At 44.8% G+C, this 24728-nt stretch overlaps 1 protein-coding gene across 1 annotated transcript in view; it reads left to right on the forward strand.

Moving 5' to 3' along the window:
• Positions 1-22783, forward strand: part of NHEJ1 (non-homologous end joining factor 1) — a 128156-nt gene extending 105373 nt beyond the window's left edge. The window contains exons 6-8 of the mRNA XM_014063083.2: positions 19048-19165; positions 21109-21239; positions 22142-22783. Of these exons, the coding sequence (XP_013918558.2) occupies positions 19048-19165; positions 21109-21239; positions 22142-22207 (315 nt within the window). The 3' untranslated portion in view covers positions 22208-22783. The remainder of the gene's footprint in view (positions 1-19047; positions 19166-21108; positions 21240-22141) is intronic.
• Positions 22784-24728: the final 1945 nt, after the last annotated feature.

Consider the following 24728-nt stretch of genomic DNA (forward strand, 5'->3'; position numbering starts at 1 on the left):
AGTTTTTACCTTGAGTGCATCTATGAAGGACTGGCAGATTACATTCAGATTACAGATTATGCTCCCTGAGGCCTAATCAATCTCCATCCAGAAATTGGCCAGTGATAAATTTTGAACAGATAGAAATCCAAAATTGTGCATCAGTTCTTCCTTCTTGCAAGCAGAGTTGACCGATCAAGCTTTTTCCACAGATTCTTTATCTTCGTTTGTTTGTCTGTCTCTCCTTTGGCTTAGTCTCCTTTTGTCTAACCACACTACGTCTAAAATCTAGTGTTGTTTTGTTTTTATCTCTTGAAGGGAACAGAGACTTTACAGGACCTTTGCTCATCTTTGCCCTGGTACCCTGAAAACCATTGTGCTCCTGGCTGGCATATTGTAAATGTCCTCCTCCTCCTCGTCCTTTCAGCCTTGAACTGCCATCATCTGATACACGCTTGGCCTTGCTGTCATGTAGTCATAACATAAGGAGACTATCCACCCCTTAGCATGCACGGCTGGCATTATCATCCTCCAGCTAAGATGCAAGCTTTTGGCTTGACGTCAGTCTTCTCATGGCAGCCGCTCTGGGCAAAGGAATGACTTGTCCTCTTACACATTTTCTCAGTTTCTTAACCTCCCCCCATCCCCCATACTTGATAGCTTTTCCATCTCAGCAAAGGCTGATAACCAGAAATGGTCTCTCCAAAAACGTTTCTTGGCAGAGATGCAAATAGATTTTGAGGGAATAGAATGAGGATTTTGAAGGGAGGAAAAAGACCCTACCACAGTGATGGCAAACCTTTTTCTTATGGCATGTCACAATTGTGTGTGTGTGCGCTATCGCACATGCACGCATGCCCACACCAATTCAATCCTCCCTGCCCACCTGTGCATGCGTGCGCACCCCCCCCATGCGCATGCACGCACAAGCTCACTCCAGAGGCTTTCCTGAAGCCTGGGGAGGGCAAAAGCAGCCTCCCCAGCACCCCAGAGGCTCCCTGGAAGCCAGAAATGGATCATTTCCGAACTTCCAGTTGGCCCGTTGGGGCCATTTTTCACACTCCCCAGCCTCCAGAGGCTTTCCCCTGGCCCTTGGTAAGGCTGAAAATCAGCTGGTCGGCGTGCACATGCGCGCCAAAGCTGATGGCTGGCGTGCCAGCAAATATGGCCCTGTGTGCCACAGGTTCGCCCTCACAGGCCTACCACATTGCATTTTTAATGGAAACATGCTGCAGGGGAAATTAGAAATGCAGCTCGATAACATTAAAGAACTGAAAGTATCATTGATCATGTCATCTCAATTGTAATTCATTGGACTAAATTGCACATAGAGCCGTTTTTGAAAGCCATAGAATGGCAGCTGCCATTAGTGATCTGCTACAGTGTCAGGAATTAATTGCTAGTGTGTTGGTGGAAAGATTACTGAAAGTGTATGGTTGCAATTGGCACTTACTTCCAAAGCAGGAATAGCTATCTTAAGGAGGACTTGGGAACTGGAGAGATGCAGCAGGCATGACTTATGAATGGTTATGAAAAGGAAAAGAAGGTGTTTTGTATTGTTTCTGTTTTTCTTGCTGGATTAAAATGCACTCTTAAGATGAGCTCTATGTAGAAGCAATGAGTACACCGATTCTGTGAGTTTCCTATGTAGACTCTAAAACAAAGAGTACTAAAATAGTTGTCTTGGTGGTATACGCTGTCCCTGTTTTACCGTTTGATTCATAGAGACTGCTTTAATTGTTTACACATCTAATAAAGGCTGGACCTTGATATACATATTTTAATAGGTCTGAAGCTGGGTCAGCATTAAAGAGCACCAGCATGTCCTCAGACAATTTAAATATACTCTATGTTTTATCCCAGCTGCTTCCAGATGGACCATTTATGTGCAACGTATATTCATTCATTCAAAAGTATATAAAGTTTGTTGAGATATGTAAAGCAAACTGAGCTTCCATCAGATAAACATACATTGTTCACATAAATACCACTGTATTTTCCACATGTAACTCTGTTCTTGAAGACCTCAGTTCATTTTCATTGTTACTAACCCAGGAATATTGATGTTGTGATAGAAGAACTCCACAGTAGGTTGCAACTCTGGGACTGTAGTTTAAACTATTGCATAAGGGAGGTGTGTAGAGATGCAGGAAACACCAACACACTTGTTCTCAACACTGTTTCGGAGAGTAAATAGAATTTTTTATTGGCCAAGTGTGATTGAACACACAAGGAATGGAGCAATGGGAGGGGAAAGAGATTGATATATGGGTCAAAAATATGTAGAAATCCAAGTATGTCCTGTTGTGATCCATCTATTGTTGCGAATGCTATGTGGCTGGTTTCTCTATAGTTCAAAGTAAAAAAGAATAAATTACTTCTTCCAGTTCTACAGCCAATGTGATGAAAAATAGACAATGATTGAATATGAAAAACTGTCCATGAGCCTCCTTAAAGGCACCTTAAAGACTGCATACAAAATATATGCAGGGAAATTTCCTAATCCTAAACAAGGCCATGCTTAGCCAAGAGACACACACATACCCACTCTCCAAATCATTCACAATGACACAATCTTCCTTCCAGAAGAAATATCCCCCCCAAAATAATACAGGTTTTTTCCCATTTCTGTATTACTGTATGAAGCCCAATATCTTAGTCGCCTGAATGATGTCTCCAGTCTCTGTTTTGAAATGCAGCTATAAGTTATCTTACAGAGGATTTGAGGAAGTGTAGAGAACAGCAGCTTTATGAAAGTGGAGGGAGAGGTTGCCAGTATCCCTAAGGATGGTTGAATAGATGGCAAGGAAAAGAAAGGCCTACCCCATTGCTTGCCCGGTTACATGGTTTTTCTTCTGGGCCAGGCCCCTGTGATTTACTTTGCCCTGAGTTATGACTGTGTTTTTGCCTTTGATCTGGCGTCTCCAGCTGCCTATTGGCTGTTCTCGCCCAGCCTTTGGGGTTCATTCACCTGTCAGTTTACAACTCATTGCAGCCTGGATACAAAGAGACTCAGTGGCTATGAGCAAAGCTCTCTGTATTTCTGATCGTTGGGGTAGCGTAACCAAGAGCCAAAGGGTTATCACATCCAGGCTCTTGCTGAGCAGCTACTACTCTTCCTGCAGAAGAGTCTAATCCATTGTGCCAGTAAAGGTACAAATCAGCTGGGCCGTGCCAAGCAAGAGTATCAGATCATATGCTTATAGGGATAAATGATGGCCTTTTCTCGTTCTTTGCGTTGCACTCATTTTGTATTTTGTCATTTTATGGTTTGTAGAGAAAAGCACACACAGCTGTTCTAGTTCTGCTGGTTTGTGGTATAATCCATGCTATTTAAAGTAGGGGGGCAATGCCCCCTGAAATTTCTGAGGCATTGAGTTGTATCACATAGAAATATGGATATATATTGTGTTGTATTTTCAAGGGTTATTTAGCTATTTAGGACAACTGATTCCTGCAAAAAAGATGTATTTCTAATTGATGAGCATTATTTTTGCTAAAAAGGCTGCAGTCTTTTTTGAAGATCAGAAGGAAAAGACCATATTTTACTTCTGATGATTATGATTCTAGAATTACATTAATTGAATCTGCACTATGTGTGACTAAACCAATGGGAGAAATGAAGCAACTTTTATTATGCCCAGGCAGATATTTTGGTTTTATCTCAGTAGGTGACATAACCTATCTGATGTTAGTTGATGCCCCATCGAAAAATTATGAGCAAAGACACGACTAGTTAATTTGTTTTATTTTTAATTTCTTGATTTATTTAGATTGATTTATCTGGCCGCCTATTTCACTAATGTGACTGGGTGGCTAATAATTATAATTTTAAAATATAGTATAAACGCAGTTTAAAATTACTCTCCTAACCTAATGCTTGGATTCGAAGCCACCAAATAATTAAGACTAGATTAAGAAATTGAACAAAAATTGTGGAATAAAGTGTGGCAATCCTCATTGCTATTATTATGAAAACAAACGTTCATTCAAATCTTTATTTTAAATATTTTAAAGGCATTCCTGCCCAGTGCCTCCAAGAAAGGAAGGGCAGGAAGAATAGCTTTGCGGAAGATCTTGTTTTAAAATATTTCATGGCGTTTACACTACACCAGGGTTGTCAAACTCAAGGCCCAGGGGCTGAATCAGGCCCATGGGGTGTTTAGATCTGGCCTGCAGAGCCACCTTGGAAACAAGCGAAGGACCAGCCTGCAGTGCCTCTGCCAGCAAAAACGGAGCTCGGGAGGGTTGTTTGCTTCATTTTCGCAGGCAGAGGGTTGGAGGAGGCTGTCCTAGCCCAAAACAGAGCTCGCAAGGGCAACATCCCGCTCCCCACCCGAGCTCCATTTTCACTGGCAGAGGGTTGCAGGAGGCTGTCCCACCTGAAAACGGCGCTCAGGAGTCTGTTTTCACTGGCAGAGCACTCAGGCCACCACAGGCACTCCCAACATGAGTGAAGTTAAGTTGCCCCCCCCATCATGACCACGCCTACCCCAGCCCCCCCCCCCAGGTCAAAAACAATCCTGATGCGGCCCTCAATTGAGTTTGACATCCCTGCACTACACCATCAGTAAGGACTCAGTTCAAATTAAAACAAATCTGGAGAAAACAGATGAATATTTTTTAAAAAAAATCTAACCCAGGATTACAGAGGACTCTAAATAGATAATGGATGGACCTATAACAATAACTGGTTTACAGAGCTATAAAAAGGATTAAAACAGGCAAGATACCTGGACCAGATGGATTTTCAGGATCTTATTATTAATGTTTTGAGGATTATTCACAGCCTTTACAAAATATGTTGAGCTCTATTTTACAGAGAAGAATGAGACTAAAGAGATGGGAAGAGGCTAATACATCATTAATGCCTAGAGGGGCAAGATTTGGCTTTAACAAGAAACTAATGGCTGATATCCTAACAATTTTGGCTGAGAGGCTGAAAATAATTTTGCAAAATTTTATATATGAGGATCAACGTTGTCTTTCACCTAAAAGATAGTTAATGGACAATATTAGCAACATAAAAAAAACACAAAACAAGCCACTGATTTTCTTAGATGCGAAGAAGGCCCTTGAAAGTTTGAACTGGACCTTCCTGTTTCACCCTCTTTTGGGGGGGGGGGTGTCTTATACTCTGAAAAATACGGTATATGTCATAGAACAAATACAGGTAGTCCTCAACTTACGATCACAATTAAGCCCTACATTCTCCAGTGCACTGCTCAGAGAGCCCAAATGCTGGGTTAACACAGCCTATCTGCCCTTGGACTGAGTGATGATTTTCTTGACCACGCCTCCCTTTGCCTGCACATGCCCAATTCGAAAACTCAGTCCGCCCGAGTTAGGGCTGTTTTGGGAGAGCTCCAGTCTTAAGAGCAGAAAGGCTGGAAAAAGTTTCCCAATTTGGACCACGTTTAATTTCTCAGATAGAGGAAATCACGCTTCTACATCAGGTCTGTCTATTTGCCTCCAGTGAGGCTTCCGTCGCTTTAAGAGAAGGGCTGCCGGGTTTTTCCCTGCTGTTGCTAATTGCAAGCACTGCAGGGGGTTGAAAAGGCTTGCACAGCGGGGGCTGGCTAGCAAGGGAGCAATTAGTGGGATAAACCAAGTTCCCTGTTGGAACAGGGGCGTCCCAGGGGGAGGAAAAGTCCAGCAAGGCTCTGAGAAGGCTCTAAAGCAGGTGAGCCGGATTGCTAGGATTCCCTCGCCTGCTCCATTTTGTCCGGCAACAGCAGCGACGGCTGGAGCCTTCGCACACCTTCAGGGCTGGAAAGAGCGGGAAGCGGCTGCGTGCGCACCCCCCGCCATTTTGGATCGCTCCGACTCACTGGGCAGAGCGGCAGAGCTCAGAGCGTGCGAGGAACAAGGCAGCAAGAAGAGCCCAGCCAGCCAACGGAGCTTCAGCGAGCCCTCAACGACTGCAGAACGCCGCGGGGAGGCTGGGGGCTAGTCTGGGAAGCCAGCTAGCCTCTCCCTCCGGAAAATAAGCTAAGTCTCGGGGAACCGAGGGCGGTGGGAGGAAGGAAATCCGACCCCAAGGCGGCCCTTCCCTCCTGGAGATTCTGCCAGCGCTTTTGGACTGCAAAGGCCAGCGCGTGCCCATCCCAGCTCCAGCTATCTCCCAGGCCTCGTGGGGACCTGAAATGGCTGAGGAATGCAGGGAGGCCTTAGGGGATCAGGTGGGGCCCTCCAGCAAGCGCTGCAAGCTGGATCCCTCTGTAAATAAAGGCAAAGGGCACAAAGGCTCACTTGAAAGGTCTTCTCCAAGAGCCACAGTGGATCCCAGGGAGGTTTCAAGGCCCCTTCAGCCAGAACCTAGCCCAGACCGTCGAAGCAGGGAGTCAGCTTCCCCTGATCGTGAGGCCCAATCCCCCGGGGACAGTGAATTCTTGTCTGGGGATAACTATGCATCCAGGGATCCATCTCCTGAAGCATCTTGGGGGTACCCCGACTCCCCTAGCTCCTCCATCGGAGAGGAACGAGATTCTGTCCAGAATTCCCCCCTTGGGAAGGGTGGATCCAGCTCAGGCAGGCCTAGCCAGCGCAGGCCCAGTAAGCAAAAGAAAAAAAGGGGAAAAAGTTCTGCTCTCTCGGATGAAATGAGGGAGGTAATTGCCTTAGCCATCTCCCAAGGGATAGCTGAAGGCATTAAGCGCAAGGGCTCTAGCAAGGGCAAGGCCCCAAAGGAGAAACGCAAACCTAGGGCCTCCACCTCTAAGGAGCCTGTATCCTCCTCCCCATCTTCAAGCTCCTCTCACTCTGGGTTATCAAGTTCTGAGCAGGAAGAAGGGGAGATTTTCGCCCTTTCTGAAGACGAAAACCCCACCCCTGACAAGCCAAAATTCTCTGGCCTGTTTCAACCGTCATTATTCAAGTCTATCTTGCACAAAGCCATGACGGCCACAGAGTTAGGCCCCACTTCCAGACCTGAGGCCTCTCAGGCTTCCACTTCCAAGGATCTTAAGCATGGGTTGTTCAAAGAGACAGTAGAAACCCCCGAGGTTATTCCTGTGCCAGACCTATTTATGGACGCGGTACAGCGCCAGTGGCTACAGCCAGGCACCCTGACCAACCCCAGTGGGGGGGATAGAACTCTATATGCAGTAGAAGATAAAATGGAGGAAATCCTCAAATTCCCAGAAGTAGATGCCCCAGTCGTGTCTCTGACTTCCAATTCCAACCTGCCAGCTGAGCTCCTAGAGGGACTTAAGGCAGAAGATAAGAGGTCAGAAAAGGCATGTCAGAAAACACACATGGCGTCTGCCTGGGCCATCAAGGCATCCACCTCTGCCTCCTTTTTTATTAGGGCCACCCTATTCTGGCTGCGCCAACTCAGGTCCAGACCCCCGCCCAGGAAATCTAGGTGGCGCCATGAGCTAACCAAGATTATTACCGCTGTCGAGTATTCGGCGGATGCCACCTTGACAGCAGCAAAATTCTCTTCCAGAGCTCTAGCTTCCAATATCACCTCCCGCCGCCTCCTATGGCTCAGGCACTGGCAGGCCGAAATGAAGGCTAAATGGAAGCTGGCATCGGCCCCATTTAAAGGGGGCTTTCTGTTTGGAGAGGCCCTGGACAAGTTTGTCACCGAAACCAAGGACAAACGCAAGATCCTTCCGGCAACCTTTAAAAGGGGTGACCGGAAAGGGGCGGGGTCCTTTCGTAAGAGACCCTACAGGAGCCAGGAAACAGGGCAATCTTCTCACCCTTCCTCCTATCAGAGGCCCTTTCAGGCAGGGGGGGATAGGCACCAAGACAGATCCTTCGGGGCTCGTGCCAACCAATCCCAGTCTTCCTTTCGGAGACCATTCCGAGGAGGAGGAAACAACAGTGGTGGATCCCGGCCCTTTCGTAAGGGAAAGTGACGGTCACAGGGATCCCCCCATCGGGGGTCGGCTACGGCTGTATGCCGACAGGTGGGAGGAGATAACATCGGACAAGTGGGTCCTCAACACCATTCGCAAGGGCCTTCTCCTGGACTTCCTATCCTTTCCCCAAAGAAAGTTTATCCGCTGTCCTACCCCCAGGAACCCAGAAAAGAGGGAACGCATGAGGGCAGAAATCTGCCATCTCCTAGAGATAGAGGCGATAGAGCCAGTCCCCAGGGATCAGCATGGGAGGGGCTTCTATTCGATCCTCTTCCTAGTGCCCAAAAGTTCAGGGGGGTGGAGGGCCATCTTGGACCTCAAGAGCCTAAATCAGCATCTGGCTTACAAGAGGTTCAAGATGCAGTCACTCCACTCCATCCTGGGCTGTGTGAGGGAGGGGGACCTATTGACATCAATAGATCTCAAAGAGGCCTACCTGCATGTCCCCATCCATGTGGCCCACAGGCGGTTCCTGAGGTTCTACGCGGAAGGGAAGCATTTCCAGTACAGGGCTCTTCCCTTCGGGCTATCATCTGCGCCCAGAACATTCACCAAAATTCTGGCAGTGCTAGCGGCTCATCTCCGCAACCATCCGGTTCGTCTGGAATGTTATTTAGACGACATAATCATTCACTCTCTCACCACCAAGCAGGCACACCGCGATGTTTCTCTAACTGTGCAGACCCTACAGTACCATGGCTTCTCTGTCAACATGGAGAAGAGCCAGTTCCGGCCATCCACCTGTATACAGCACCTGGGTGCGGTCATCAACTCCACCTCCTGCCAGGTATTTCTTTCGCCAGACCGGCTGTCGAACCTGAGATGCAGAGTGAAGCACTGCAGCCTTGCCAGGTCGGTACCCATCATTCAGCTGTCCCAGCTCCTAGGGATAATGATCTCGTGCCTGGGGGTGGTTCCCTGGGCTCGCCTTCACGCCAGGGAGCTGCAGTGGTTTCTGCTGCCAGTGCAGAGGGCCAGGAACAGCAACTCACTCAGGCGGGTTCGGCTCCCACGAAAGGTGATCCGGTCTCTGGCATGGTGGAGGTCCAAGGCAGTCAGGAAGGGCTGCCTGTTCAGGGAGCCGGAGAGACTAGTTGTCACCACGGATGCCAGCCTCCTGGGGTGGGGCGCCCACTGTCAGGGCCACCTAGCCCAAGGCCGATGGACTCAGAGGGAGGCTGCCCACAGCATCAATTGGCTGCACCTGAGGGCAGCTCACCTCGCGCTGAGAAGGTTCGCTGCTCTAGTAAAAGGGGCTCATGTACTGTTGATGACAGACAATGTGGCGACAAAAGCGCACATAAACCGGCAAGGGGGCACTCGATCAAAGGCCCTCATGCTCGAGGCAGAAGCGCTGGGCAGGTGGGCGGAACGTCATCTGGCTTCTCTCAGTGCAGATCACATCTCCGGCGTAAGCAACCGGGAAGCAGACTGGCTGAGCCGCCAACGCATCGACCACTCGGAGTGGCGCCTGCACCCGGACCTGTTCCAGCAGATCGTGAGGAGGTTCGGCAAGCCACAGGTAGACCTGTTTGCCACACACAACAACACACAGCTCCCACGCTTCTTCAGTCGCTACCACTCGCCCCAGGCGGAGGGAACAAATGCTCTGAGGTCAGCGTGGCCTCAGGGACTTCTGTATGCCTTCCCTCCACTTCAGCTCATCCCTCAAGTGGTGAACAAGCTCCTGACCGAAAAGGCAGACCTCATTCTGGTGGCTCCCTTCTGGCCCAGAAGGCCCTGGTACGCAGACCTGGTCAGCCTCTCAGTTCAAAGACCTTGGAGAATCCCCCGGGACAAGATTGCCCTCAGCCAGGGGGCCATCACCCATCCGGAGCCCCAGTGGCTGCAGCTAGCCGTTTGGCACTTGAAGGGGAGCTCCTGAGAAAGCAAAAATTCTCTGACCAGGTCATTCGAACAATCCAAGCGTCCAGGAAGCCCTCTACGACTAGAATCTACGATGCCACCTGGGCCGCCTTCTCACGGTGGTGCAAGACTAGGAACATAGAGGCCTCCTCAGCCTCGATCCCCCAGACCCTAGACTTTTTGCAAGAGGGTCTGGATAAGGGCCTTGCAGTCAGCACCCTCAGACGCCAGGTTGCAGCGTTGTCTACCATCCTGGCAAAGGGCTCCTCTCGCTCGCTGAGTCAGCTTCCCCAGATCAAGAGCTTTCTCAAGGGAGCAGCGAACATCAGCCCTCCAACTGTTCACCGGTATCCGTCATGGGATCTTCCATTTGTGCTTAAGGCCCTGACCAAAGCCCCATTTGAGCCTTTGAAAAAGACCAGTCTGCGCTACCTCACCATCAAAACCGCTTTCCTGGTGGCCATTACATCCGCTCGCAGGGTAGCCGAGCTTGCCGCGCTCTCTGTCAGGGAGGATTTGTGCGTAGTTCACCCGGACAGAGTAATATTGAGACTTGATCCGTCATTTGCTCCGAAAATTAACTCCCTGTTTCACAGGACTCAAGAACTTATTTTGCCCAACTTCTGTCCCCATCCTTCTCACCCTAAGGAGCGTGAGTGGCACAAGCTGGACGTGAGACGGGCCGTGCGCACGTATGTAAAGAGAACAAAGGACTACCGTCGGTCAGAGGCTTTCTTTGTCTCCTTCCTCCCTGTGTCCCTGGGCCGCAAGGTCTCCTCTCACACTGTGGGACGTTGGCTACGTGCTTGCATCAAACTGGCATATGAGCACCAGGGCAAGACGGCTCCGAGAAGAATCACCGCTCACTCCACCAGGAGCGCTGCAACGTCTGCAGCCTGGGCAACCCAGGCCTCTATCCTAGACATTTGTAGAGCGGCCACCTGGGCTTCCCCCATGGCCTTTATTAGAAACTATAAGATTGACACCTTTGCCTCAGCCGAAGCCTCCTTTGGCAGAAGAGTATTACAAAGAGTGGCTGAAATGCCAGAGGCTTCGGCGCTTCCCCACCCTGGGACTCAATAGCTTGGGCATGTCCCAGCATTTGGGCTCTCTGAGCAGTGCACTGGAGAAAGACCGTTGGCTTACCTGAACGGTCGTTCTCGGGGCACTGCGAAGAGAGCCCAAACCCACCCGGGTGTTTGTATTTGAACGATGTGGCTGTATTGACTGTAATTGATTACAGGACGGTTCCTTCGTTTTCGAATTGAGCATGTGCAGGCAAAGGGAGGCGTGGTCAAGAAAATCATCACTCAGTCCAAGGGCAGATAGGCTGTGTTAACCCAGCATTTGGGCTCTCTTCGCAGTGCCCCGAGAACGACCGTTCAGGTAAGCCAACGGTCTTTTCTGCTGCTAAAGCAAGACACCTGTTAAGTGAATTTTGCTCCATTTTAATGACATTTCTTGCCACAGTTGTTGTATATATATATATTTTTTATTATGTTTTCATTCTATACAATCACATATTTATTGTGCTTAATCAGGGCATATAACATTGAGTAATAAACACGGCCCTCACTTATATAGAAAATGCCCTCTACAAAACAAACCCAATATACCACCTTGGCCCACCATACACCCTCTTTCAACCCCCTCCAACTTCCATTCTTCCTTCTCACACACCCCTCTACGCCTACTTCCCCTCCCCTTCTTTCTAACCCTAACCCTATCACTCCCTCTAATCCATTCCCTCCCTCCCTTCTCCTCCTCCTCTCTCTCACCCTCTCCACCCTCCTTCTTCTTTCACTCGACTCTTTCCTTCGGTATATTTCTATTACCTTCCAGTATATTCGGTTTGTTCTATTTTCGCACTAACATTGAAAAGCCACAGTATACAAATGCAATCATGGAATTTAACACATATTGTATTTCCCCCCTCCCCCCTCCCCCTAAATCCCCACCTCCCTTCCCTTCCCCCGACTTCCCAAAGACCATACGTGGTATAACTTTTGGACAATCACAGTCTAAAATATCTCTACATTGAACTCAGCTTCTTACTGTTCCCCAAATTTTAAACAATTTAAATTGTTACTGATACTAAGCATAAGCTATCTGGAGTTTCTTAGTCCCATATTTACTTTTTATATAATCAATCCATTTTTTCCAGTCTCGTTTATATCTCTCGTTTGAATGTTCTTTGAGATATGCTGAAATTTTGGCCATTTCGGCTAAGTTCATAACTTTCAAAGTCCATTCTTGAATTGTAGGTAAATCTTTCTTCTTCCAATACTGCGCCACCAAGAGTCTTGCTGCCGTTATTAAGTACAGAACCAAATTAGTCTCTGCTACTGTAAAGTCAATACATATACCCAGTAGGAACAACTGGGGGGTGAATTTTATCCTTCTTTTGAAGATGTTTTGCAGTATCCACCATATTTTTATCCAAAATGCCTTGACATTACGACATGTCCACCATATATGAAAATATGTAGCATCACAAGAACCACATCTCCAACATTTAGGTTGAACATTTGGATACATAGAGGCAAGCTTTTTAGGATCTAGGTGCCATCTATAAAACATCTTATAAAAATTTTCTCTCAAGTTTTGTGCTTGTGTAAATTTCACATTTCTTACCCAGATTCTTTCCCATGTTTCAAGCATTATTGGTTCCTCGATATTCTGAGCCCATTTTATCATACAATCCTTAATCAGTTCCGTTTCAGAATCCATCTGTATTAGTACATTATATATCCTCTTTATATGCATTGAGCTTTGATCTCTTATTTGTTTAAACAAATTATCCTCAACTTTTACAAAGCCAATTTTTTTATCTGTTTTCCACCTAGCCTGTAGTTGACCATACTGAAACCACGTTTGAACTACCTTCTCTTCTTTAAGTACCTCTAAAGATTTTAGTTGCATCACCCCTCTTTCCTAGATAAGAAGTTGTCTATAGGTGGTTCTATCGTGTTTTTGTTCTACATTCATATTTTCAATTGCATGTCTAGGAATTGCCCACATGGGCACTTTATCATTTAATTTATGTTGATATTTTTTCCAAACCCGCAATAAAGCATTTCTTAAGATATGATTTTTAAATTTCTTATCCATTTTTTTGTTAAATAACAGGTAAGCATGCCAACCATATAACAAGTCATATCCCTCGATATTCAAAATTCTGTCATTAGTTAGATGAATCCAGTCACTAATTGCAGATAATGCCACTGCGTCATAGTATAATTTTAAGTTAGGTAATTTCAATCCTCCTCTTTCACGTGCATATTGCATTATTTTCATCTTTACCCTCGGCTTCTTTCCTGCCCACACAAATTTGTTAATACCCTTCTGCCATTCTGAAAGATTCGCATCTCTTTTAAGTATTGGTAACATTTGAAAAAGAAATAAAAATTTTGGTAAAATGTTCATTTTTACTGCCGCTATTCTACCCAGCAAGGACAAATGCAGTTTTTCCCATCTTTTCAACTCCAACTGTATACTATGCCAAAGTGGTTCATAATTATGCTTATATAATTTCCCATTTGAGATTAAAATATTAACTCCAAGATATTTAACTTTTTTAACTACCTCACATCTTAGCATCGCCCCCAGTTCTTCCTTCTGTTTGATAGTCATATTTATAGCTAATATTTTGGTTTTTCCTAGATTTATTTTAAATCCCGAGACTTGACCATATTGATTGATCGTGTTCAATAATACCCTACTAGATTCCTGCGGTTGTTCCAATATTATGACCAGATCATCCGCAAATGCACGGACTTGCCACAGTTGTTAAATGAATTGCTATAGTTGTTAAGCTATAACATGGGTTGTTAAGTGAATCTGCTTTTCCCATTGACTTTGCTTGTCAGAATATGTGTCATTTGTCAAGCATCTGAATTTTTATCACGTGACCATGCTGCAATGGTTTTAAATGTGAAAAACAGTCATATCACTTTTACATTGCTGTTGCAACTTCAAGCAGTCACTAAATGAACTGTTGTAAATTGAGGATTACCCGTAACTGTAAGCAGAGGTCTAACAAAACAAAAGGCAATAAGACAAGAATGCCCATTGTCTCCTCTCTTGCTTATTTTACTTCTTTAAATATTGAACAGAGATATAAAACAAGATGAGAAAATTATGTGAAGAAGAGATTGAAAAAGAAGTTAAGGAAATTTGTGGATGTCCTGGTGCTGGCTTTGCAGGAGCCTTTAAAGAGAATAGAAACATCAGTGGGAAAACTTAAAAGAATTTACTAAATAATTATGTTAAGGCATGGAATGAAGTTTCAAAAGCCATGCTAAGGTGGGAGAAATTACAGTGGCCATTGTTGGGAAGAATTTCTATGATAAAAATGAATGTTTTTCCTAGAATGATGCTTTTATTTCAGAGGGCTTTAAACATTAATATACAACTGAAATCAGAACTTTTCCTCAAGTCTGATAAACAGTTGGAAGAAAAGTCATGATATTTTTGATATATGATAACCACAGCAAGATTATTGTATGTCCAAAGAGGAAAACTTTGGCAACACCTATAAAGAAGGAATGATTGGTGAAGATGACAGAACTTGATCAGACGGGTGAATTGACCTGTTTGATTAGAGAAAAGACAATCTCTATGTTTATTGCCGAGTGGAAACCCTTTATGGGCTTTTTGTGTAAAATAGAAAAAAATAGACTCATGATTTATGGTTTTGATTTGATTAGATACGATAGAATAAAAAAAGAAAAGAATCCCTATGTAGATTTATAGAAAGAGGTAGATCTACAATTGTGGTTATAACTGTTGTAAAGATTGGAACCCACTTTTTCATTATCTTCTTCCTTCCTTTTCTTTATTTCCTGTATCTTTTTTCTTTTTGCACTTTAACTTTCTTTTTTTTTCTTTTTTCCTTCTTATTCTGCTTGATTTTGTACTGATTTTTGCTCTTGTGTTAAAACTTTCATTAATTTTTTTAAATTAAATCCTATGCAAATGGAAAGATCACTAGACATATAATGGACAATAAGCAATACAAACACATTATCTGTCCGCACAGTCAATATTGCTGTACATGGTAGTCAGGATGCACTGTATTTTTTTTCAATGACATAATACTGTATTTTCAACATTGCAAATCTTATGTTGTAAATGCTGCCCATTCCTGAAGTCATTGGATCAAAATATGCTAACATATAACAGTTACTTCTTCATTGGGCTACTGTAACATACTTTGCGTGGAGCTGCATTGCAAAAATTGCTCTGGATATCAAGATGGGCAGCATATAAATAAATAAATAAAATGACAGTGCTCAGAACATCCTAGTAGTTCAGACCCCCGCAGCCACTTTACTGATAGGCGCCTCTACTTAGAGGGAATTACTTCCTTGTTAAATCAGTTCCACCAGCTATCAAGTATGTTCCTAGGCATAATTCACACTCTTGATGATAATGTATTAAGCTGGAGGTGGCTTGTAATCACACCATTCCATAAAACCTGCTCCCATTTAAAAATGTTCTGACCTGGGCTTTCCAAGAGCATGAAGCAACTCCTTGTCCTGATAAAATAGCAATAACAGTTATACTGCTTCATAGGGCTTTCAGCCCTCTCTAAGCGGTTTACAGAGTCAGCATATCGCCCCCACAATCTGGGTCCTCATTTTACCCACCTCAGAAGGATGGAAGGCTGAGTCAACCCTGAGCTGGTGAGATTTGAACCGCTGAACTGCTGAACTAGCAGTCAGCTGAAGTGGCCTGCAGTACTGCACTCTACCCACTGCGCCACCTCGGCTCTTAAAAAAACCTTTTATTAATTTATTGTGAATTCTGCCCATTCACATCCAGCAAAGTCTTTCAAGGGGGGATTTACAGTCACAGACCTTATCTGGCTTGGAGAGCTCACAGGCCGATATCTGCAAAACTTGGCAGGATTCTCCGAGAGTCACAATCCAATTAAGCGAACTAATTGTCTCCTGCAAACTCCACTCCCTTTTGCTCTTCTTTTATTTCCTCTGAGAGGGCCATTCATCATCCACCTGTGGCCTTACTCCCAAATCGACCCCTGTTCTTTAGCTGTTCCCTTTCTCTGGCAACTCTGCACATGCGCACACTGGGAACAGGCTCCAGCTGTTCGTCTGCCTCACTGATGTCTGATTCTGGAAGCAGCTGATAACTGTCAGACAGTCCTGGCCCTCTCTCTGCCTCCGATATAGAGCCCCCATCAGAGCCTTCCCAAGACTCCAAGACTGGCCCATGTTCCTCCCCAACCTCCTCACTGTCAGAATCTGCTGCCAGCTCTGCTGGCCACTGGCAGGCCACAACAACAAGCCTGCCCAGGCTTGAGAACCTGTTCTCAATCTTGTCTTCATCAAAAGTAGTCTCTTTCATTCCTTGACCCTAACCATGGCAGAGCACAAATTGAGGGAAACAAGGATAGGGAGGGGACGAGAAAGCTTTCCCAATAGTCTATGATACTCTTTGCCCTAGGAAAGTTGGTTAGTGTATTCCTCGGTAGTCTTTCACAATGTAATAAATAGCTTTTCGGGTTTGTTTTTATTATTTGAATGTGCAAATTTTAATTGATGCCTATTTTAGCTGGTGAATTTCCCTCTTTCTATTGTATAGGTAGTCCTCAACTTACAGCAGTTAGTTTAATGACCATTCAAAGTTACAACAGCACTGAAAAAAGTGACCTGCAACATTTCCAGGGTCACGTGATCAAAATTCAAATGCTTGGCAATTGATTCATATTTATGACGGTTGCAATGTCCCAGGATCATGCAATCAACCTTTTGCAACCTTCTGACAAGCAAAGTCAATGGGAAAGCTGAATTCCCTTAACAACCATGTCACTAATTTAATAACTGCAGTGACTCACTTAACAACTGTGGCAAGACATGTCATAAAATGGGGCAAAGTTCACTTAACAACAGAATTTTTGGGCTCAATCATGGTCCTAAGTTGAGGACTATCTGCACTATGTATTTTTGTTTTGGAATTCAAGGAAGCATACCTAGCCTCTCTTTTCTCCATTCCTTTTTATTTTTGTAACTTTGTGAGTGATGGACAGACACCAAAGGGATATAGTGTGCAAAAATGTGTGCGTATGCATGTTGATATGTGTATAAATAATCTTTACTTCACTTCCTTCTTTACTGGAATACCTGGAGCATCTTTTTTAGAATTATCTCTGCAAGGAGAGATGAGAAACAAACATTTTACTTAAAGGGAAAGCCTCTTTTACCCAAGGAGGGGAATGGTCTTGTAGCTGAATATCAGAACTCCTGCTTGGCATTGCAGAGAGTCCCAGGTTCAAGTCCTCAGCATTTCTAGTTTGAAAGATCCTGAAAAGGACCAGACAAGGAGAGCAGGAATACTAAAAGTACTTTCAGACATTGAAAGTCTAGAGAGATGCTTGAGGCCCAGCCTGTCTCCCTAAAGGATCTGGAAAGAAGGTGGGAGTCATAATGCCAGTATATGATTCAGTCTTAGCTTCCCATTCCATCCTGCTAGGCTGTCATTTATAGTATGGGCCAGGAGCCTTGTGCCACTTCTGCAGGCTGCGGTGGGAGGAGTGGGTGACCGGCAAAGCTTTGGACTCTGGCCTTGAGCGCCTCAGTGCTTGCAGAGGAACTGGCCTATTATCTGTTACACTTTGTTCTCCTGCCTGTTTGGGTGTGGAGCAGCTGCAGCACATGGAGGCATTATCTCTGGAAACCTTTGAAACATGGGCAGCCAGCAGAATTCTGGGTTCCCTCTCTCCAGGATGGTGCGGGTGGAGTAAGCCTTGGGCCTTGGGCCTTGTGCCTGGATGCAACAGAGTACCTGTTCTTACCCTTCTGTCCTGCTGGGGAAAAACAGTTTCTTAGCATGTATTGGTGGAGTGTGTGTGTGTGTGTGTGTGTGTGTGTGTGTGTGTGTGTGTGTCACTTAGAATAGAATAACAGTTGGAAGGGACCCCCTGCCTAGGCAGGAAACCCTGTACAATTTCAGACAAACAGTTATCCAACATCTTAAAAATTTCCAGTGTTGCAGCTTTTACAGCTTCTGGAGGCAAGCTGTTCCACTGATTAATCATTCTAACTGTCAGGAAATTTCTTCTTAGTTCTAGGTAACTTCTCTCTTTGATTAGTTTCCACCCATTGCTTCTTGTCCTGCCCTCAGGTGCTTTGGAGAATAGCTTGACTCCCTCTTCTTTGTGACAACCCCTGAGATATTGGAACACTGCTATCATGTCACCCTTAGTCCTTCTTTTCATTAAATTAGACATACCCAGTTCCTGCAACCGTCCTTCATATGTTTTGGCCTCCAGTCCCCTAATCATCTTTGTTGCTCTTCTCTGCTCTCTTTCTAGAGTCTCAACATCTTTTTTACATCGTGGTGACCAAAACTGGATTCAGTATTCCGAGGGTGGCCTTACAAGGCATGATAAAGCTCCTGCTCCCAACACAACAGTCCTCTTTGTGAAAATGGAGGGGTTAGGTACTTCTCGAGCTAAGCTTTAATACCATTTCTATAATAGAAGTAGAAAGCTCTTCTAAGTACAATGACTTTACCTAGAAGCGGGGACGGTGCTCCCAGAGCTGTTTGAGAATAGGGGCCATTATACCGATTACCAGAATATTGGTAGTCCTTGACTTATAACGTTTGTTTAGTGAGCATTCAAAGTTACAACAGCACTGGAAAAAAAGCAACATATGACTGCAACTGCTGCAGCGGCCCCTTAGTCAATTGATCAAAATTCAGATGCTTAGCAACTGACTCATATTTATAACGGTTGCATTATCCCAGGATCATGTGATAATCTTTTGCAACCTTCTGACAAGCAAAGTTAATGGGAAGCCAGATTCACTTAACAACCATGTTATTAACAACTGTGGCAAGAAAAGTCATAACACAGGGCAAAACTGACTTCACAACTGTCTCGCTTAGCAACAGAAACCTTGAGCTCAATCGTGGTCATGAGTCGAGGACTACCTGTAAACGAAAGAAGCAATTTTATACTGTAGTGCTCTATGTTTATTCTCTGGTCCACTTTTTTTCTGTTTTGACTGGCAGCCTCCTCTTCAAATATTGCATGCCCCAAAGACTAATTCCCTTCTCTGGTTACCAAAGTTCCTTGTCAATGAAAAATAACAGGGCACCCATTGCGTGCGGAGTACGGATGTTCCATGGAATTAAGGCCTGTACCTGATCTTGACTCTTACGTACAGTATTGCAAAATCACTCTTGAATTGCCCTCCTTATTATAGACACTGGTACTATAGAAATGTAGCATGCTTATTTCCTGTGTTCTATAATCCCATTTGTAGTCTCCACCCTGCACGCTATCTCCTCTTTTGTTTTTCAGACTTTGCCCCAAGCCTGCTGCCTGGGAGATGGACGCATGTTCACTTCTAACCTAAAATCGCTCTATTTGGCAGTGACCCAGCAACAAGCCAGAGCTGCTTGCAAACAGCACCGGGCAGGTGAGTGGATCAAGGGTGGGAAGGGTGTGCCAGCTCTGCCACCACCCCTTTAGAACAGGGGTCTCCAATCTTGGCAACTTTAAGACTTGTGGACTTCAACTCCCACAGCAAAGCTGACTGGGGAATTCTGGGAGTTGCAGTCCACAAGTCTTAAAGTTGCCAAGGTTGGAGACCCCTGTTTTAGAAGGCAAGCCTACTTATCACAAAGGACCAGAAGTAAATTAATCCAGTTGGTTTTGTGCTAAGAGAAAGTCATCTTCCAAGAGAACCTGACAACCTTTGATGCTCCTAGTTTTCTCCCTCCTGTATTCCCTTACCATTTCTTCATGCAATTTTGATCTACAGTATCTTGATGGTACATATTCTGGCTCAGGGTCAGCTAATTGAACACATACAACACAAAACAGACACTCAAGGTAAAAGGAGAAAAACACTGTGAAGTGGAGTTCTGAAATAATGGATGCAAAACTCAAAAAAAGAGTACACTTTGCTAAGAATTTCTAAAGACAATATGAATGATCTACCTTCAAAAATGGAAGAAAAATATACTGTATCTCTTGTTTGCTCCCTATCCTAAAGAACACTGAATTCTTATTGAAAGTGTTTAAACCATATTTCATTATTTAGTATCTGATGCTGACATTATACATAAATCAGTAGAGTAAGCCACCTGTTAATCCTTAGGTGTTAGTCTGTAACTTGTTCCAAAAGGTTAAGATTCACACTGATTTGTATCGCTTCCATGGCAGCTATGAGCCTGTCTCTGCCACACAGTCAATGCATACTTTCTGGTCTTGAGAGGGGTCTAGGACAACTCATGATAGCCAACTCACCATCACCAACTTGTGATGGCCAACTCACCACGGCCAACTCGCTGCAGAACAACTCACTGTGGGACAAGAGTTACATATATCAAAGAAATGGTGGGATAGAATCATTAAAGAAAGGCTGCAAAAGGAGGGACAAAATGAAATGCAAACAACAAAAGTTAAAATATTTTTAAAATTATTTTAAATAATTAGGATGAATTGTTGAATTGTGTCACGGTGAGATGTCCTGTGGCAAGTTGGCTGTGGCAATTTGGCCATGGCAAGTTGACCCATTCTTCCTTGAAGGAGTGGCCTGGAAATTAAAAGGTTATGGATAACCCTACATGAACCCTCTCTGCAATCCAAGTCTAAGATACTTCTGTTTTTATGCTTGTTGAGAAGGTGATGTCTCTGCAAGACACTAATTATCTTAACCTGCACAATCTTGTTTCTGGTAATCCTGGGACAGAATCTACCATAGTTATAATTTTGCAGTTGACCTACTGCAAAAGAGGGACAGAAAGCATTGATCTCTTGACCACTGATAGTGCCTGCATTTCATACTTGTGGAAATGATCTCAGAAGTACAATAAGTGAATCTCCCTCGGCATTTTGGCCATTGTGTGTTGCCACAAGGCACTATTGCCTCAAATGTTGTTTAACAGCTACTGTATATGAAGCCGTCAAAAGTAATTGAGGTTTTTTCTTTTATCAAAGTACTCAATTTAGCCATCTCTGCTAACTCCATCCGCTTTTGCAACCTTTCATCCATTGTAGGGATTGAAGCATCCTTCCATTTTTGTGCATAAAGTAATTTTGCTGCTGTCAACTTATATAACATCAAAGTTCCAATTTTTCCCCGAGTCCTTTTCCGTTAAATCCAAAAGAAAAGTTTCTGGTTTTATCTTTATATTCACTTTAAGTATCTTCTGTATTAGAATATGAATCCTGCTCTAATATTTCTTTGCTTTATCCACCATAAATGATAGAAAGTCCCTGCTTTACATTTGCATTTCCAACATTCATTTGAAGTACCATTCTACATTCTTGATAACTTACCTGGTTACTCTTGATACTTAAACCAATGCACTAATCTATATGGCACCACCGTTCGTTATCTTCTTCCTTTGACAGAATCAGAAGACTCTGGATCCCTTAACCATGCTGCTTCTCAGGACCCTACAGAAGAGCCAGTAGATTTGCCAGAGGCAGAAGAACAGATAGAGACCCAGTTGTCATCTGCACAGCATGTGGAAGAAGCAGTGGTGGGTCCATGACCATTAGATACATATGGGGAGGGGGTCCTCAAAGAGTTAATTGTCCCTTGGACAACCATAGTTCCTCTTTCCCTGATGAGGTCAACTCTGCTTCTTAATCCTCTTGAAGAGCCTTCTTGAAAGGATTAGTAGTAAACTCTTCTATTGCTTATGTATGTGAAGTTCAATGACGGTCAGCAGCAACTCTAGATCAGCGATGGCTAACCTTTTTGTTTTCATGTGCCAAAAGCATGCGTATCCACACCCAAAGCGTGCAACAACCCCCTCACTCCCCACTCCCCCCCTCTGCATATACATATGACACCCCCGTGTCCCGTCCCCCCGCACATGTAACACCCCCCTGCGGCCGGTTTGGGCCTAGCGAGCCTCCCTGAAGCCTCCTGGGACCAAAAACAGGCCACAGTGCCCTTGCACCCCCTGTGCTCTGCCTGCACATATGCAGGTGACCCCACACATGCGTGCACATCTCCTGCATGCGCCCCACCACCCGTGCATGCAGGGCAGAGACCCAAAAATCAACTGGCCGGTGGGAGGCATGCGTGCATGGGGCAATGGCTCGCATTCCCGCTGAGAGAGCTCCGTGTGCCACCTGTGACCCATGTGCCATAGGTTCGCCATCACATCTCTAGGTTTTCTAACCCTACAGGGGCAACTTTGTGTCTGAAATGTGTCGATGCCATTGTTATTTTCTAACTAGTCTTACCTGCCACCACTGCTTGGTGTCAATTGCTATTTACATTCCAGAGAGAAACGACACATTCTACATCTCAGCTGTGTAAGTCAAAGTAAAATGATGAAGTCTTATTTGGCTACATTTGGTTGATTTTACTCCTGTTTATTTGGATTGACTGGTTGATTTACTAATTCTGATCAGTGCCTCTTCTTCCCAGGTCCAGAAAGCACAAGTGCCTGTTGTCAAGACTAAAAAGAAGAAGGTGAAAGGGCTCTTTGTCTGAGACAACTGATCACGGGTGCTGATGCAGTTTTGAACTCCCCTTTGTCTTCTTGGAAAATCTAGGGAAAAAAACCTGGACTCCATATTGAAGCCAGGGGTGGGTTGCTCCCAGCATTACTGCTGGTTCGGTGCGGGCAAAAAAATAGGTCTGCTGGGTGACTTTGGGCCAGTCACACTCTCAGCTCAATACATCTCACAGAATTGTTCTTGTGAAAGAGGAGAAGGAAGGTGTGTTGGATATTTTAGCCCAGCGTTCCCCAACCTTTTCAGGTTTGCAGACTGGCCAAGGGCGGAGGGGGAGAGGGGATGGTTCCACATGTGCATATGTCCGCTACTCGCATAAGTGTGGATGCATATATGTGCTCGTCCACTTTCACAGCCCAGTTAAAAATGCTCGAGGCCTGGTAGTGGGCTGTGGCCTGGGGGTTGGGGACCCCTGTGTTACTTGACTTGAGTTATTTGTAAAAATAATAAAGGTGAAATACAAATACATTTTTAAAAAAATATCCAGCACCATTTTATATTTCTTTATATTTATCTGTCCATGTGATTGTCTTAATAAAATACAGGAATGGTTGCCTCTGCTTTCTCTCATGCTGTATGGATGGTGCCTTTGTTGTTTTCATTAAAGTGACTATTTGCCTCCACCATCTTCCTATGCTGCTGCTGCCCAGTGCAGATACCTGCTTACTTTGGGTGGGTCCCAGGGATGATCTCCACGCTAGAGCAGGGGTCAGCAAACTGCAGCTCTGGAGCCGCATGTGGCTCTTTCCTCCCTCTGCTGTGGCTCCATCACTAGTCAGCGCCACAATTTTGAGAGGAGCTTCCGGTGGGGGTGGGGAGAAGTAAAGCGCACTAGGAGAAGACTCTATGGCAAGGGGAGGGTTTTCCAGTTGTCTCCACAATTGATAGAGCTTTCGGTTATGACAGGTAGAGGAGACTCTATGGTGGGGGAACTGAACTTCCGGTCAGCTCCAAAATTGAACAGGGGGCTTCCGGTTAGGACCTTTGTGGCTCCCGGTGTTTTCTTTTCTATGGGAAACGGGTCAAAATGGCTCTTTGAGTGTTTACGTTTGCTGACCCTGCCTAGGGTGACCCGCTGGGATTCCATACTCTTTGCATACGTTTCTGATGTTCCTTCATCCTTTCCAAGAACACACATCATCACCATGATGAGGCAACATAGCAGGACCTCAGGGGGTCAAAGGAAACAGCACACCTCTTTTGCATTTTTTTTAAAGCTCCCATACAACCAAAAAAGGAAAAGGGAAACTACGTTTAAAAAAAAATCTCACCATCAGCGATGTTGCTGCTTCCTTGGGACACTTTAGAACTGTAAGCTGACTACCTTCTTGTCAATCTTTCCTAAAAATTTGTCCAAGTCTTCTGGATCAAGCAATTACTTTTTGACTAGTGGGGGAAACTGTTGCCTCTTTCAGAATTAGTAGGACTAGCCTTCTCTCAACCAAGAAAGGCATGGATCTAGAATGCAGGTGGACACATTAACAATTCCTGGGATCCTGTCCACTTCTTCATGATAATAAGATTGAACTCTTCCAAGATAACTGTGTAAGGTTGTATCTCAATTCCATAGGACCTTCACAATGAGTCGAAGTCAGTGTGAATCTGAGCAATTTTATCCATTCAGGTGTCAAGAATAGTCCTTGCAAATTATCCCTTGCCTTATTTTTACCCAAGACAGTTCAAGTCACACCGCACAGGGCTGTGGTAATGGGATGTACTACAAGGATGTAGTAAGCAGGGAAAGTTTAGATTGAGAAAGTAATTGGTCCAATTCTGTGAGTTTTCATGGCTTGGAAAGTTTTTGAACATCTGTCTTCCCAATCTCAGTCCAAGAGTTTAATCACTGCACCACATTAGTTTTGGAGGCCAAAGATCCTAAGAGGAAGCAAAGGTTCTTTATTATAACTGCAGGGGGAAGTTTCTAACTTTTTAACCACTCGTAACTGCTTCCAAGATCAAAAGACAGATAAAAACTGGCTGCTCTGGCCAGGGGAGTTACAAACAGTTCTTGCAAACTGGGAAACCACACCCACAAGAGAAAAAAGAAAAATAAATGAGAGAGAGGGGTGGGGAGAGAAAGGAGAGAAGGAAGGAAGGAAGGGGGGAAAAGGCAAGTAGGAAGGAAGGAAAAGATTTGTAGAGCAAGTGATGCTCAATTATTAGCTATTCCTCAAATGCTTTCTGCCAACTGGACTTTTAGGTACAAGGCGATCCCACTGAGCCATTCACAAGGGCCACAGAAGCATTCACATGAAATTCTTGCCACTGACTTTAGTGTAGTTTGCATGCTTACCCAGAATAGCACACAACTCTTGCATGCTAAGAAGACATTTAGAAAGTCTAGTGGAGTGGAGATGGAATCGAGGCAAGGTAAATGCCCTGTTCTTTAGGCATTCACAGATTGTAGGTATAATAAAGCTTGTAAGTATAATAAAGCATCGAGTTGAGCTGGATGTTCACAGCTGCTGGTGTGGGTGAGAGAAATGAATGGAGAATGG

Source organism: Thamnophis sirtalis, unplaced genomic scaffold (assembly GCF_051295495.1).
Source record: "Thamnophis sirtalis isolate CommonGarterSnake01/CBP01778 unplaced genomic scaffold, rThaSir2_p1.2 scaffold_1, whole genome shotgun sequence".
In the NCBI taxonomy this organism is placed as follows: Eukaryota; Metazoa; Chordata; class Lepidosauria; order Squamata; family Natricidae; genus Thamnophis; species Thamnophis sirtalis.